At 31.3% G+C, this 14460-nt stretch overlaps 1 protein-coding gene across 2 annotated transcripts in view; it reads right to left on the minus strand.

The window, feature by feature from the left end:
- Positions 1 to 14460, minus strand: part of ARL13B (ADP ribosylation factor like GTPase 13B) — a 49652-nt gene that overhangs the window by 7424 nt on the left and 27768 nt on the right. For both annotated transcript variants that reach the window (XM_037525681.2, XM_037525680.2), the window contains exons 4-7: positions 9164 to 9269; positions 8247 to 8449; positions 5540 to 5654; positions 2162 to 2387 (exon numbers count right to left, since the gene is read on the minus strand). In XM_037525681.2, coding sequence (XP_037381578.1) covers positions 2162 to 2387; positions 5540 to 5654; positions 8247 to 8449; positions 9164 to 9269 — 650 coding nt within the window. The remainder of the gene's footprint in view (positions 1 to 2161; positions 2388 to 5539; positions 5655 to 8246; positions 8450 to 9163; positions 9270 to 14460) is intronic.

Raw genomic sequence — 14460 nt, forward strand, 5'->3', positions numbered from 1 at the left:
GAAACCTGCCTTCACTAAGAATAAATTGTTTAAATGATTGCTTATTGAATGATTAATGAATATGACACAAACAGCAAAATGTCTATATCTTCGGTTCACAGTACAAAGTTAGTTTACAATTACAAAAGTTACATATATTTTCCAAATGTTACATTAAGTAAATATAATTGTCTAACTGCAGGCATTTCCATGAAACACAGATGGCCTGATGAAAGCACATATCTGTTGATTTATCTCAGGAGGATATGCAGAATGATCCAAGGGATAATTGATTCTAGAATAATGCTCTGAAATGTAAAAAATGACCCCAATAAAATCTAAAGACATTACCCATTAAAATATCCCCCAAACAAGCTATGCCCAATATAAATATATTTAAGCAAATCACATTAGTAGACATTGCAGAATTGAATTTATGTTCTTTCTCAAAATGATTATTTACAGACTGTCACTTAAGCACATATAAACATTTTGAGGCCATCCATGTTGTTAACATATAAACTGCAATAATGTAAATCAGGATAGCATAGCAGTTGAATAACCAAACATGAAATTCATTGAAATATTTTAATTGACAATCCCAAACTGCTACATTTGTGTGTATATATACATACATATGTAATACATTTTTAACATGAGAATTATGTTACATAAGAAATAACCAACATCTATGAAGCAAAGAGAAATATAAACATTTATAATGCATTGTTTTTCTAAATAAGTGTCATTTGAAACATTTACTCCAATGGGAACAAAAACGTATTTTCACAACTACACCTGTAAGCTGTAAAGCTGGGAGAAAGGAGAGAGAGCCAACAGTACCAAAGGATCCTTTATAATAGGCAGTAGTTCAGTCATGGAAGAGAAGTGGATGTGGAACAGACACCTAAAGTGAGGGTCTCAGCTTAGCCACAGACAAAATGTTTGATCATGAACAAGCTACTCAAGTTTTCCTCATCATTATCATGAGAATAATATACTCTAGGACCGCTGTGTTCAATCATATCAGCCATCTGAAATCATGTTGCTAAGTATAAGATATGTTAATTATAGTAATTATTATAGTTATATGACTATTGTAGATCTTTCTATATTATATTTTCAAATCACTTGCAAATCCCTTTGCTGTTTAATAATGCAAATTGTTAGAGTTCTTTCAATATATTGGGAAAACATATTAAGTCTCCTTTCCATTTAATCCTGTTCATAGTGCTATATGGAAATGAATATGACAGTCCTAAATTCCCAACTTACAAAAACAATTAACTTTCAAATCTTTGTATTCACTACACAGCAGAATATCCATGTTACCTAATCTTCATCTCAGGGATAGAGATCTTAATTTCATAAACTCTCTTGATACTGTACAAAAATTCTTACACACAATGGAACCAACTTACTAACTAGAAATGGCAGGGAAGTAATGATTACTGGATATTGCCTTGAGCTAGAAATACTGTAGGGTTATTTTTACTATAAATAACCCTAAAGTCCCTGTGAGAAAAGATTAAGATGCTTATCTTCACTTTAGAGATGAGGAAACCAAGACTGAAGATATACCATAGCACCTATCTAATAGATGGGAAAGTCAGGATTCTATCCCAGGTTGTCTATTTTCAAACACAGGCTGTCGCTCTATGACACCAAGAGACATGAACATAACGATTTAGAAAAAGAAAAGAATAATGAGTGGGAGCTTTTATATGATACTAAAATAAAAAGAAAGTTAACTATTTGATGAATATTTTTTAAAAGGTAACTGACTACTTCTGGATCCTTTAGAAATAATTCAATAAAGGAAATGATGCTGCTTGTAGCCTCAGGCTTAAGAACAACATGGTAACAACAAAATGCCTTAAAGGTATTAAATACATTTTAAGAATCTCTGTAGGTATGCTGCATTCCAAATTTATGAAAATGGAATTTTCTGCTAAAATGCTTTTAAGTTGTAAATAACTACATTTTAAGGTATAATGAATAAAAGTGTTAAGTTAGGAAATTATTGACTAAAAATCATGATTAGTTACAGAATTTGAAGACAAAATAAAATTTTTATGAAAATAACACATGAAATATGTATAATTAATTTTAATATATAATATACAGTAAAGTTATTAAAATTATATATGTTATATATACATTAAATAACTAGATTTAACACCTGATTCTGATGATCGCTGGTCTGTCTCATCTTCATTCTCCAGCTGCTGTGTTAATGCCTCCTTATAATTTTCCACTATTCCAAACTCATTGTTTTTTTGGCTACTATCACTGATCTGGCTCTCTGTCTCCAAATGCTCATGAGCCGGGCTATGTTTCAGAGAGCAGCTATCACAGTCATTCTCCTTACTTTGCTTCTTTTTTTCTTTTTCAAGCTTTTTTTCATTCTAACAAAAATGAAATATAACTTTAATATAACAATTATATTTCAAGACAGTTTTAAGGGAGAAATCAAATGATGAAGGAGTATTCTGTCACTTCAGGTCACTGTGATTTTTATTTAAAAATTATTTGTTGAATGTATCATTAAAGCATGTCAACACCAAACATTCAGAAAACACAAATAATATAAAGAAAGAAAACAAGTATTATCCACAAGCTGGAAATGACCACTATTTGGTAAACAGTTAATGAAGAGATGCTTTGCTTTGTTTACCCCCACGCACATACATACACCACCTTCAAACACAGATACATGGGATTGTTTCCCTCTATATATACATATTTGTGTACTTTTTGAAAAAAAAAAAATGAAGTTTTAATTTAAAAATACATATTTTCTTTCCTGTCAATGAATATATGAAGTGCTTTAGAACAATGTCTGATAGGTAGGATAGCGTTAGCGAAGTATCATTTCATGCCATTATATAAGCATTAGCTCTTATTATTTTAATCAACTACATTATCATTTTGAATGTTTATAACTTATTTTACCAACTACCAATCAATAGACAGAGACTTATTATCAATTTTTTGCTATAAGAAATATAATTGTTAAATTAGTTCTTTAGAATTCCTAACAAGAGAACTGCTGATCAATGGGTAAATCACATTTTAAAATGTGATATATTACAAACTGCCCTTAAGAAAACCTAGTAAATTTATGCCATAGACAAAATTACTGAGAAAGTGATAGCCTCACATCTTTTTTAAGGCTTTATATCAATGTCAATTTTTTATATCTCGACCATATATTTTATATAATAAATAAATATTTTATCCTAGTGTTGGTTCATTTTGATTTATTTTAATAATTTTTTGATTATTAGTAAAGATAAATAATGCTGTCATTTTTATTTTTTCTTTATATGACTATTCATGGTAACCTAATATCCATTTTCTGTTAAGATTGTCATTTCATACTAATTCTTAAAGGGTCTTTTTTTGTCCTATGTGTTTCACATATTCATTTGGGTTTGTTTGGGATTCTGATTTCTTGCATTTAACTTTGTAGAACAGATCTTTAAAAATAACTATATTAAGACATATATATTTTTTACTTCATGATTTCTGGCTTGATTGTCCTGCTTTGACAGTTGTTCTTCCATGTATATAAATATTTAACTACATTACTTGCTAGAATTTTTTTTTAAAGGTTTATTTATTTATTTATACAAGAACCAGGGTACAGGTCAGATTTGTGGGAGGGTGAGAGGATTCACTGAAGACAGAGCAGTGAAAAGAACAGGCAGACTGATGAAATACTGCTGAGGGGAGCAGCAGGCGTGACAGGAGAGGTCTGCCCCGCCATGTGGGGGGACCCACCTGGCTGGTGGGGATCCAACTGGCGCTGCAAAGGCTGAGGACAGCTTCACAGTGCGGTGTTCAACCTCCTGAGCCACCAGGGGAGGCCCATTACTTGCTAGAATTTTAAAGCTTTTTTAAAAATAAACTTAAGTGTTTTGAAATCTAATTTGGCAGAGAGTGTTCAGTAGTTTCACTTTTTTTCTTCAAGTGATTCAGTTTTTCTAACATCCTCTTCTCTTAGATTTGAAATTACTTTTATCTTAAAATAAATGCTCATACTTAATTAGGTTTGATACTATTTGTTCCATCAGTCTGCCTCTTGTGGAACCAAGGCCTCATTTTTTATTTTCTGTAATAAAATTAGAGGAAGAAAAGGTGCTTCTCTATAATACAACACTTTAAATGAGAAGGTCTATGGGGAGGGGGAGAAAATTTGCTTCATGAAAAGGAGACTATGCAACATTTCATTTTTTACTTATTTTCCTACAATTACCATAGTTTAAAAGCATAATAACTGAACTCTTCCTATGACACTAATTAATTCAGGAACTTTCAAGTATTGTTCACATCTTCATAGTGTGAAAAATATAATGTTGCTAGAATCTCTCAGGACTCCTAATTTCAACCATGGTACAATACTATAAAGTAATTCACCATTATTTACAGCAAAGTATCTTTTACACATATAGTAAATTACTGGTTTAAAGTGAAAAAAGAAAATTGATTTCCTTTTTCTCTGCCAATATTTTTTAAAGAACATAAAGTAGAACTTGACATACAATATTTAAGAGGATGGAGACAAAACAATAACTCATTATTAAGACAGCTTAATTGCATATAGAAAAGCATATACTTAAGATAAATGTACTGGGGCTAAGTATAAATAACCTGGTACAACTAAACTACACAAATATCTTGTGTTACCAATTATTTTGCAAAATGAAGCACTATTAAAACTATCCAATCATCTTCTTACCTGTGGAGCTGCCTCCCTCCTCAGCAGCAGCCCCAAGGAAGAAACAATCATCCACCTTTCCAGTAAGCACCTGTGTGAAAGGAGGCAGTAACAGGGGAAGGAGAACAGAGAATGTAGGGGTAGGACCAGTAAGCCAGCTGCCATATTTAGCACTGAGCTAATGAATGGAAGTTTAAGTAGCAATGCCTCTAGGGAAGGATGGCTGCTGAAGGCAAAAGAAGGACCAGTGCAAATTCCAGACACCAGAAAATGAAAACAAAGATACACACACACAAACACATACAAAACTTCATAATTAAAATCTGCAAATTAATTTTGGTAAAATTCCTAACAATTGAAACAAGTAATATTTGGATATCGGAGAATTTATTAGTTTCAAACATCCTTAAGTATCTTGGAAAACCAGAAAATCATTTAAATACTCTTAACAATCATAAGCATCTAAATATCACTATAAAGGAATAATAACAGCAATAGTGATAAACACAAAGTTATTAAGCATAAACATATTGCTACCATTTCAAATAAATGTCAAGATTTATAGAACAGCAATTATGACAAGCAGTTATATTCAATCTTCATTTTTATTCTCATTTAATTATGAAGTCATGTTTCCTTTTTCATACTAGATCAAAAAGTAAATTTAAAGAATGAAAAGCAAACCTTTACCCCAAATCTCCATTCAATTACTTTCAAAAATAACTGACCTTGAGTGAAACACTTCTCTCTACCAGCCAGTCCAAACTCCTCACTTTCTTTCTCAACTTCTAACTTTTAACTCAAGATACAAAAAATAATATTTGCCATCATCCATACCTCAATGATTACAGATGCAATTGGCTGGAAAGGATTAACAATAACCGGTTCTGGGTCCAACTCAGCCAAACCACTCTTTCCATCAAGTTCAGCCTGCTCCCGCTCTCTTTGTTCTCTATTGTTGAAGGAGAAAAATTTGGAATTCCATAAGAGAAAATGCTGAACCATGTTTAACAACATTTGTGATAGAAACAAGACTCTAAATGTTAGCAATTTAAACATTTGTACATGACTAGGTAAGAAGTCTCTACTCTCGTGTAAAGATCCATTATTTGACTATTAAAACAAAGAAATGCCAAAAATAGCACTCCCATCAGTAACTTTTTAATGTTAATGGTAAATATTATCTATGTCTCAAGGTTTATTTTTATGATTTTATTAATTGCCATCCCAAACCAATCCTGTCCTCTCCACCGATGTTAATCCTCATAAAGACTATCAAGTTGTATATCATATACGAACAACTTTATAACAACTGTTGCTTTGTAAAATAGAAGAAGCTATAAAAAAAACTGTCCTGTATCACTCAGAATAAATAGTTTCCTATCAGTAACTAGTGAAATGTTTACTGTTTCTGTGATTTATAGTTAAAACTATGCCACACATGAAGAGTTAGTTACTTGAACTATCTGAAGAGAGAAAAATGAACATCGTTGGCCTGCAGGGAGACTATTTAGTAAAACAATATAGATGTTTGTTATTTAACATTTATTAATTATATTATTTCAAATATCTACAATTGTTATACTATTTTCACATACGAACAATAGCTTATTTTACCGTTTTTCAAAAATATCTGAATCAACTAGATTGTAGTTAATGAAGTAATTTTTTTAAATAAATTACTTCTCTCTAAATGCCAATTTACTGTAAATTATGGATTCTCTGCTCAATAAAAGAGGCCACATACTACAAGTAGCATGAGTAGTGAGAAAGAAGGAAAGGGACTGCATCAATACAATAGTTCGCCATAATATAACCTAGAAAATCTTCATGGAAAAGATAAAAACTTGGAAGAAAAAAAGAATTTATCCAACTTAATTTCTTGGTGCTTTTGTTTCTTTAAGGAAAATCAGAAAAATCTTCAGAGAAGGCTGTATCTTTTATTTTTATAAGAATATAAAGGATGTATTTATGTGAATGAGTGTTTGTATTGAACTTTGTATTATAAAAATACATAGTAGTACAGAAAATTCTTACAGGAACTAAAAATTCATCTTGGCAGTTGTCATAATCACCTATCTTCATTCTTTCTTGGAAGTATCAAGGGATGACTCACCTGTTCATATCATTTAACATTTGGGAATAGAGAGTTACCTCTATAAATATTTCTTTCCATTAAGCCCTATCTCAGAGTTAAATGAAAGATACCAGTAATCAGAGGATTTTCTTGTCTGTGTGCACCTCACAAAAGCTTCACCAAGGGAGTTAGTGGTTTCTTTCTACCATGCTCGAACTATCAAAATGTTAAAGCACAGGTACTCCCTGGTGGCACAGGGGGTTGAGCGCAGCACTGTGAAGCTGTCCGCAGTCTCTGAGTACGAGTGCAATCCCTGGCCAGCCAGGGAGATACCCACATGGCGCAGGAGACCTCTCCTGTTTTGCCCGCTGCTCCCCTCAGCAGTGTTTTCGGTCCATCTGCCTGTTCTGCTCCCCGCTCTGTCTCTGGTGAATCCTCTCACCCTCCCGCACCTCTGGCCTGTACCCCAGTTCTTGTATGCATAAATAAATAAATCTTTAAAAAAAAAAAAGTTAAAGCACATGTAAGGCCCGTGTTACTTAGGTAGATGGAAGACAACTTTGGAGCTTGTAGGAGCTCAATTAAAAATCTTTTCATTTCTCTCTTTCCCTATCATGCAATAATCCAGAAGAGAAAGAGAACTCTTAGAATTCACAAAATTCAATGTCTAATCAAATCTGAGTTCTTTTCTGGCTGCATTAAGATTATTATAAGCTATTCAATGGTAGAATTTATATAATCATTACTTTTTGAATTCTGGTAATTTAATTAAAAATTCCTCTTGGGTAACTTTTTTTAAATAATTTTGAAATACTAGTATTAAATATTAATATTAAAATGTTTAAACTATGTTTAACAATTTCATTTACTTTCTGATAAAACTAGTGTTGAAGATCAGATTTTGTTTCAGTTGATTAATCCAATAATGGCTTACTTTCTATTTTTGCTGAGAGTAAAGAAGAGTTTTTCAAATCTATTGATATACTGGGTCCAATAATTATTGTAGGAGATGCCCTGTGATTCATGGGATATTTATTAGGGCCCTTGTCAGCTACCCATGTCAGTGGCACCCCCATCCACCTCAACCCCACCTCCAACTATAACAAGTAAATACGTCACTAGGCATTTTCAAATGTCCTCTAAGAAGCAAAATCATCCTGTGGACTGAGAACCACTTCACAAAAGGTACCCACATAAGAAATAAAAAGCAATAATCATACAACTCTAGGAAATAATAAATACCTAAGGACTAAACTGAACTACTATTAACACTAACTGGAAAATTAGAAAATTATTACCTGCACTGTGTAGAGAAAGATCCACAGAAATAGAAAATTTACCTATTGTCTTCCTCTATACAGAAATGGAAAATTGAATAAATAAAACTAGTCAGTTATTTATAAAACCATCGTTTTCTAACTTCTGAAATGCATTGTGGTACCAAGAAAATTTCAGTCTCTTTATTACCTTTCTTCCCGTAATTTTCGCACACGTTCAGCCCTTTCTCTTTTCTCTTGTTCCTCAAGAGCACGCTGCTCTGTTGTGTCTTTTTGGATGCGTTCATTTAAGGCATCAAAGTCTCTTGCAATGATATGTAGCAGCCAATACAGGCCTTTTTTAATGGACTTGTCAATTTTCTTTCCATATCCCAAGACTGCTGAACAAGGTTCCTGGAAAACAGCAATTACTTGACTTAAAGTTTAAAACTAAAAGTTCTCCATACAAATATACTCATAAACCATAAACCCATTTAAATTAGTGGTAATATAACACAAGAAGTCAATGCTAGTTATATAATTTTAAATAAACTCATTGGATGACAAAATTGAACTGCTGAAAGAAAAATGCCCTACTTATTAGAAATACCTGGAAGTTTTCATTCCATACCATGGAATGTAACCGTAAACATCTATTAAGACTGACAGCTTAATGATCACTTTATTAGATGATTAAAACCTCTGTCCATCTTTCTTAAAATTGTGCAACTCCTCTGATATGATTTTTCAAGTCATTAGAAACCTATCCTAAGTTTAAATTTTCTAATACTTCTTTATAGTTTTACAAAATTTATCATATGACGTGTATATACATTACAGATTCTGTCAGTTATATCTTAAACAAGAGCCAATTTTAAGATATTAGAAATCACGAAAGTTTGTAGAAGTACCTACTAATAGAAACAATAAGACCATGCTGAGTAATGTCAACAGAATAGAGAGAATGTGATTTCTTAGTAAAAAGAAAAAATTCATATAAAACACTAGCAGATTATTTTGTTAGTTGCTTACACCATATTGTCTATCACCTTTCCAAAAACAAAGTTTTACTGAGTATGTCAAAGGGGAAAAAAAAAAAAAACAAACAAAAAAAAACCCCAAACTTACTATTTGACATAGGCACTTGTGTTCATTGACCAATTTTTCTAGAGAAAGACACTCAATCACATCAGCTTCTCCTAAAGCTCCTTCCTTGTCTTGTTTGTTTGCCAACCTAGAGAGACAAATGAAGTAGTTGTATAGCAAATATAGAACTGGATGGTCACTGAAAAATATTATGACCATTATTCTTCTTATTCCAAAGTTCTAAGACTACTCTATAGGCTTTAGAAAGTAATGTCATATGTATTTCATCATTTTACCTTTACTTATAACTGCTAAAATGTTTTATAAAAATTGCTCTGTAAAAGGGATATTGTGTTGTCAAAAAAAAAAAAAAAGCCAATAAGAAAAGCTACAAACAAGAAAAAAAAAGTGGACTAGTTTCTATAGCCCTCACTTTCACATTAACTATATCCTTACTTTATCAAACTAGTTTGCATTCTGATATAAATGCCTTTATCTCATGTCTAAAACTTCTAAAAATATAAGGTGTATCATGTTACAAATGCCTAAATAGTAACTCTGAGTTTGTAATATTGGGAACTATCTGCCTTTCCATTGAGTGAATGCATAGACATAAATATGGAATTTATTGGAGAGGGGAGACTACTTTTTCTGATTACTCTTCATGGCACTGTGCATAAAAAGTATTACTCAATTAGGGGCAAATTTGGTGAACAACAAAATGAAAACCAAAATAGGATCTGGGAAACATTGGAATTACCAGAAAATATTACTATATGCCAATGAGGTGGCAGAGGTAAAAAATTTAATGAAACACTGTCTTGGTGAGGGTTTGATACTTCAGGCAAATACATATTTTAATATAAAAACAAAGAATATATATGTTCATCATATAAACATTATACAAATAATGAATCCCTGTCATCTCTTTAAAAAGTATCAACATCGTGACATTGTTGTTTGTCTACATATCTTCTACTTTCTCCCCTCATGTCACTTCACCAAGACTTAAAAAACATTGCCATAATACCATTACACCTAAAAAATTTATACTCCCCAATCTTTCTAGAAATGTCATGGCCAAAAATTCAAATCCAAACCAGATACATATTATAAATTATTCTTTTAAGTCTTTCTGTACCACTTCTGTTTTTCCCATAACATTTGCCTGTAAAATAAAACAAGAAACTTTTCTATAGAATTTCATACAATTGGGATTTGGCTAAGCTTTTCCTTATGGGGTCATTTAATATACAAACCCTGCGTTTCCTATATCTACTAGAGTTAGATATACAGGTTAGATCAGGCACAAGTTGAAATCTTTTAGTGATCATATTTTATAAGATGGTGATGTCATCTCTGCCACTTTTTTTCTATTCCTTTCATTCTACTAGAGGTAGTCATTTTCATTAGTTTTAGTTCATTCTCCGATTGTTTCTTTTTGAAAATATAAACAAGTATATAGGGAAAATTTTAATGACCACAATTTGGGTACAATGAATACTTACTGCTATTGCCTGAAATGTGTGTTTTGTGTCTATCCTCCTTTTATTTCTCAAAAGCTAGCATAGTAATATCAATACACATGCTACGGACCACCAAGCTTTTTTTTTTTTTAACCAAGCTTTATTTTTTTAACAGAATAGTAAATTCTGAAATGACCCTGAGCAGTAGAAAGAAATCTTCCTTACTACTTTTTAAAGTTGTAAAATGCTTACTGTATGGAAGTTTTATCATTTGTTTATTCAGCCAGTCCTTTACTTAAGGGCTTGTTTCTAATGTTTTCTTTTTACAAAGACTACTGTGAAGAATAGATGTGTGAAGGAATTATTTCTTATTTTGGAAATCAAAGAATAAATGCAAATCTATCTATTTTGATAAATATTATAGCAATGTCCCTACTCTCAAACTCAAATCAAATCATAACTCAGAAAAAAGGGGATGGCGAAGAATTCAGTGGTGTGTGAGAAACTGTTCTAATTTTTCCTAAAAATATTTAATTCTGATAAATTAATTCTGAATTGCTTATAAGAACAATATGTGTTTATTGAACACAATAAGTGTTCAATATGAATACTTTAAATATATTACTACACAATTTTTATCTATATAGAAAACTACAGTAGGCATTTACTAACGTAAGGTGGAAGGAGTAAAGACATGAACACTATTCTGGAAACTACAGTTCTCAAATTCTACCTTTTTTTTTTTAGTTAAGCCCTTGAGGTTTCATAAAAGAATTCAATCATTTTAAAATAAATGAAGTAAAAGGCATTTTTACCAAACTTTTCCCCATTCCAACTTAGTTAAAAATCTGTGTCAGTAAGTTTTGATACCCAAAGGAAAGAGTAAGCTTTGTTTAACAACCCTCCCTTTTTGTGAGTAATGCATCTTATATATAACTCAGCACTGGAATCAGAGAGTCATGGCGAAAATACTCCATGCAAGCAATTTAACAAGGACTTCCTGTTACTAAGGGCTCCAATGAAAATGATCTTCCTTTAATCTAAAGAATGGGTGGCTAACAGGCAGAACCGGATTCTCCAGGTGTGAAGCAAGCTATTTGTTCTTCTCATTTGATATTAACAGGGAAAGGACAACTTTATCTCTAACTTATTTGACTTTATTATCCGGCTCTCAATTAAGCATACAGAAATTATCGTGTGAATTATACTAACAAGATTTAAGCAACTTGGTAAAACATAATAGATGATATGCAGATTTTCTCTCTAAAACAGGACTCCAACACTACAGGTGGAAAAGCAACAAAGGAATCAAGACAAAAAGGTAAACAGACCATTGCTTTTGGGGGTTTGGGGAGTTTTTCCTTGTATTTTTTTTGGTTTCTTTTTGTATTTTTAATAAGACATCCATAGACTGAAATCTGGTAAATTGTGACATTTAAAAATTGCTTAACAGATAATTAGTTACTTGCTTTGCTCAGATTTGGAACAGGCTACAGGCACAAAATCTGTTCACATATACTACTGATACATTACATGGAATTTTGGTGTAGAGCTCTTAGAAACAGACCACTACATTAAAAACTAGCTTTTTCTTATTAAGTCCCTTAAAAAAATAATTTATTTTTGAAAAACGGGAAAGTTAGATACTACCAAATTAAAAAAAAGTTCTTTCTTATAGACAGACTATAAATTAGTCATACTGTGCTTGCTTTAAAGAATGCCACTACATTTAACTCTTAAAAGAAGTCTATGTACGTGTATAGTCTTTAAAGATACTTTTCTATGTCTTAAATTTCTTCCTTCTTGTTTCCCAGAATCTTTGAGAGGAAATTTTAGAAAATAATTTGTTGTAAAGGGACTAGTCTGAAATATCGACATACTCACTTCCCTATTGGTTCAGCTAATATACTGAAAGTAATTAAATTATAAAATTTGATGTAAACATTATATATGATTTGACAGTGTTAAAATTTTAAGCCATCACCATTTAAGTGCAACATATATAGGTACATCTCATACTTTCAAAAATTAAGCAATAAAGACAAGATTAAACAGAATATATATTTCATGATTTTATAATTGATTGGATTAACTGTTATGTTAGAATCTAACAAATAATTCATTTCAAGTCAAAATAAAACTGAATTTTAATAGGTGTTTTAAGGTGGACTAGAAAGTTGGCTATCCAATATCTAGAACACAATGTCTTGGCTATACTATTTTACATTTAACATAAAAATATTTTATTTATAAATAGCTACTTCAATCAAGTAAATGAGATTCCAAAACTACACAAGATGTTAATATTTTAAATAATGGTCTTCTTTTTAAAGTTAGTTAATAATTAACAATTTACTTACCTATACCAGATTAAAAGTAGAATAAAAGAGCCCTGAAAGATTACATTACAAAAAAATTTTATAATGTAAACTTAGAGGAGAAACATGCAATTTGTAGTCATTTTTTTAAATTTGTTTTCCTCATTTAAATTGCCAGAGGTGAATATTCAATTAAGATCAGATGCTTTCACCTTGAACTATAAAAATGTTGAAAGTTGTCTTGATACACAAACACAAAAGTATACTCCATTTTATGTTAGATAAAAACTGGTTACATTTCTTGAAATATTTATTTAATCAATGTAGTAACTATAGAAAGAAAAGTCTTACTGAAAAAAAAATGTATAAATTGCTATATTATCTATCCCCAAGGCATATTTCTTAAAGCACTAGATAATTTTATTCATGCTTCTGTTACTGGAAATGTTCTTTATCTGTGGAGATACCTATTCTTTGTGGAGAACATTTCCTTTGAGTAATGCAAGTTAACTTTCCTATTCCCCAGACTAAACTGTCAAAGATAATTACCATACATAAAAATAAATGTTCTAATTTTCTTCTTGCAAGTATGTTTAAGCCTAAAGATGCAGTCAGTTATTGTCACTACAACTCAAAACTGGATAGTAATGCTGTAAGTTAAACATACTGGAATACGATTCAATTTGGACAGACTATGTGACAGTAAATTTAAGGTACAGAAAACATCCCATAAAATGATCTAAATTTTACCTAGCATAAGCAATTAAATGATTTCACAACTATGAGCTTAATATTTTATGCTTTCATAAACTCTCATCCAATTTTCAAATTCTAATATGCTTAAAATCTCACTTTGCCCAATATTCTAATTTATGAAGATATAAAAATCAAACAATTAAATTAGAAAGTTATGAATATAGTTATGAGTATGCAACCACTAGAAAATGAAATTTTCTAAGTGCACCTAAATACCCACATTAAGTCAATTTCTGCACTGATGAACAAGGATTTGGGGAACATTCTGAAATAACTAACTATGACTTTCAGTTAAGATGCAGAGATACAGAAAGTATTCCCTTTAGTTAAAAATATACAGAAATATTTGCTCTAATTTTAAGGATAAAAAGACAAATTTCAAAACTATCATTACATATGACACTAAGAAAGGTTAAATTTCTAAGTGCCATAAATGAAGAGGGAAAACACTCGTAGCCAAAGTGGAAAGTAGGAATTAAAGTAAACTCGATTGGACTACTACAAGTAAATAATTTACCTTAGTGACAGGGATTTAGGATTTGCGCACAATAGAGAACTAAAACTGATTTTCCTAGATAAGTAATAAACTAGATAAAATACAACATAGCCAGTAGGCAATGAAAGGAGTACCTGTTGGCTTCCTCAGGATTGCAGCAGGTAGTAAGGTACTTGCTCAGGCTCTATAATCAGTAAAGAAAATCCAGGCTCACATTTATATTATTTGTCACAATGGACACAACACTCCATGGAGTCCTAATAGTGATAACTACAGAAATTAGCTCAAAATGGATCCATAATG

This window comes from Talpa occidentalis, unplaced genomic scaffold, assembly GCF_014898055.3.
Source record: "Talpa occidentalis isolate TD23 unplaced genomic scaffold, MPIMG_talOcc4v2.1 talOcc4.4, whole genome shotgun sequence".
NCBI lineage: Eukaryota > Metazoa > Chordata > Mammalia > Eulipotyphla > Talpidae > Talpa > Talpa occidentalis.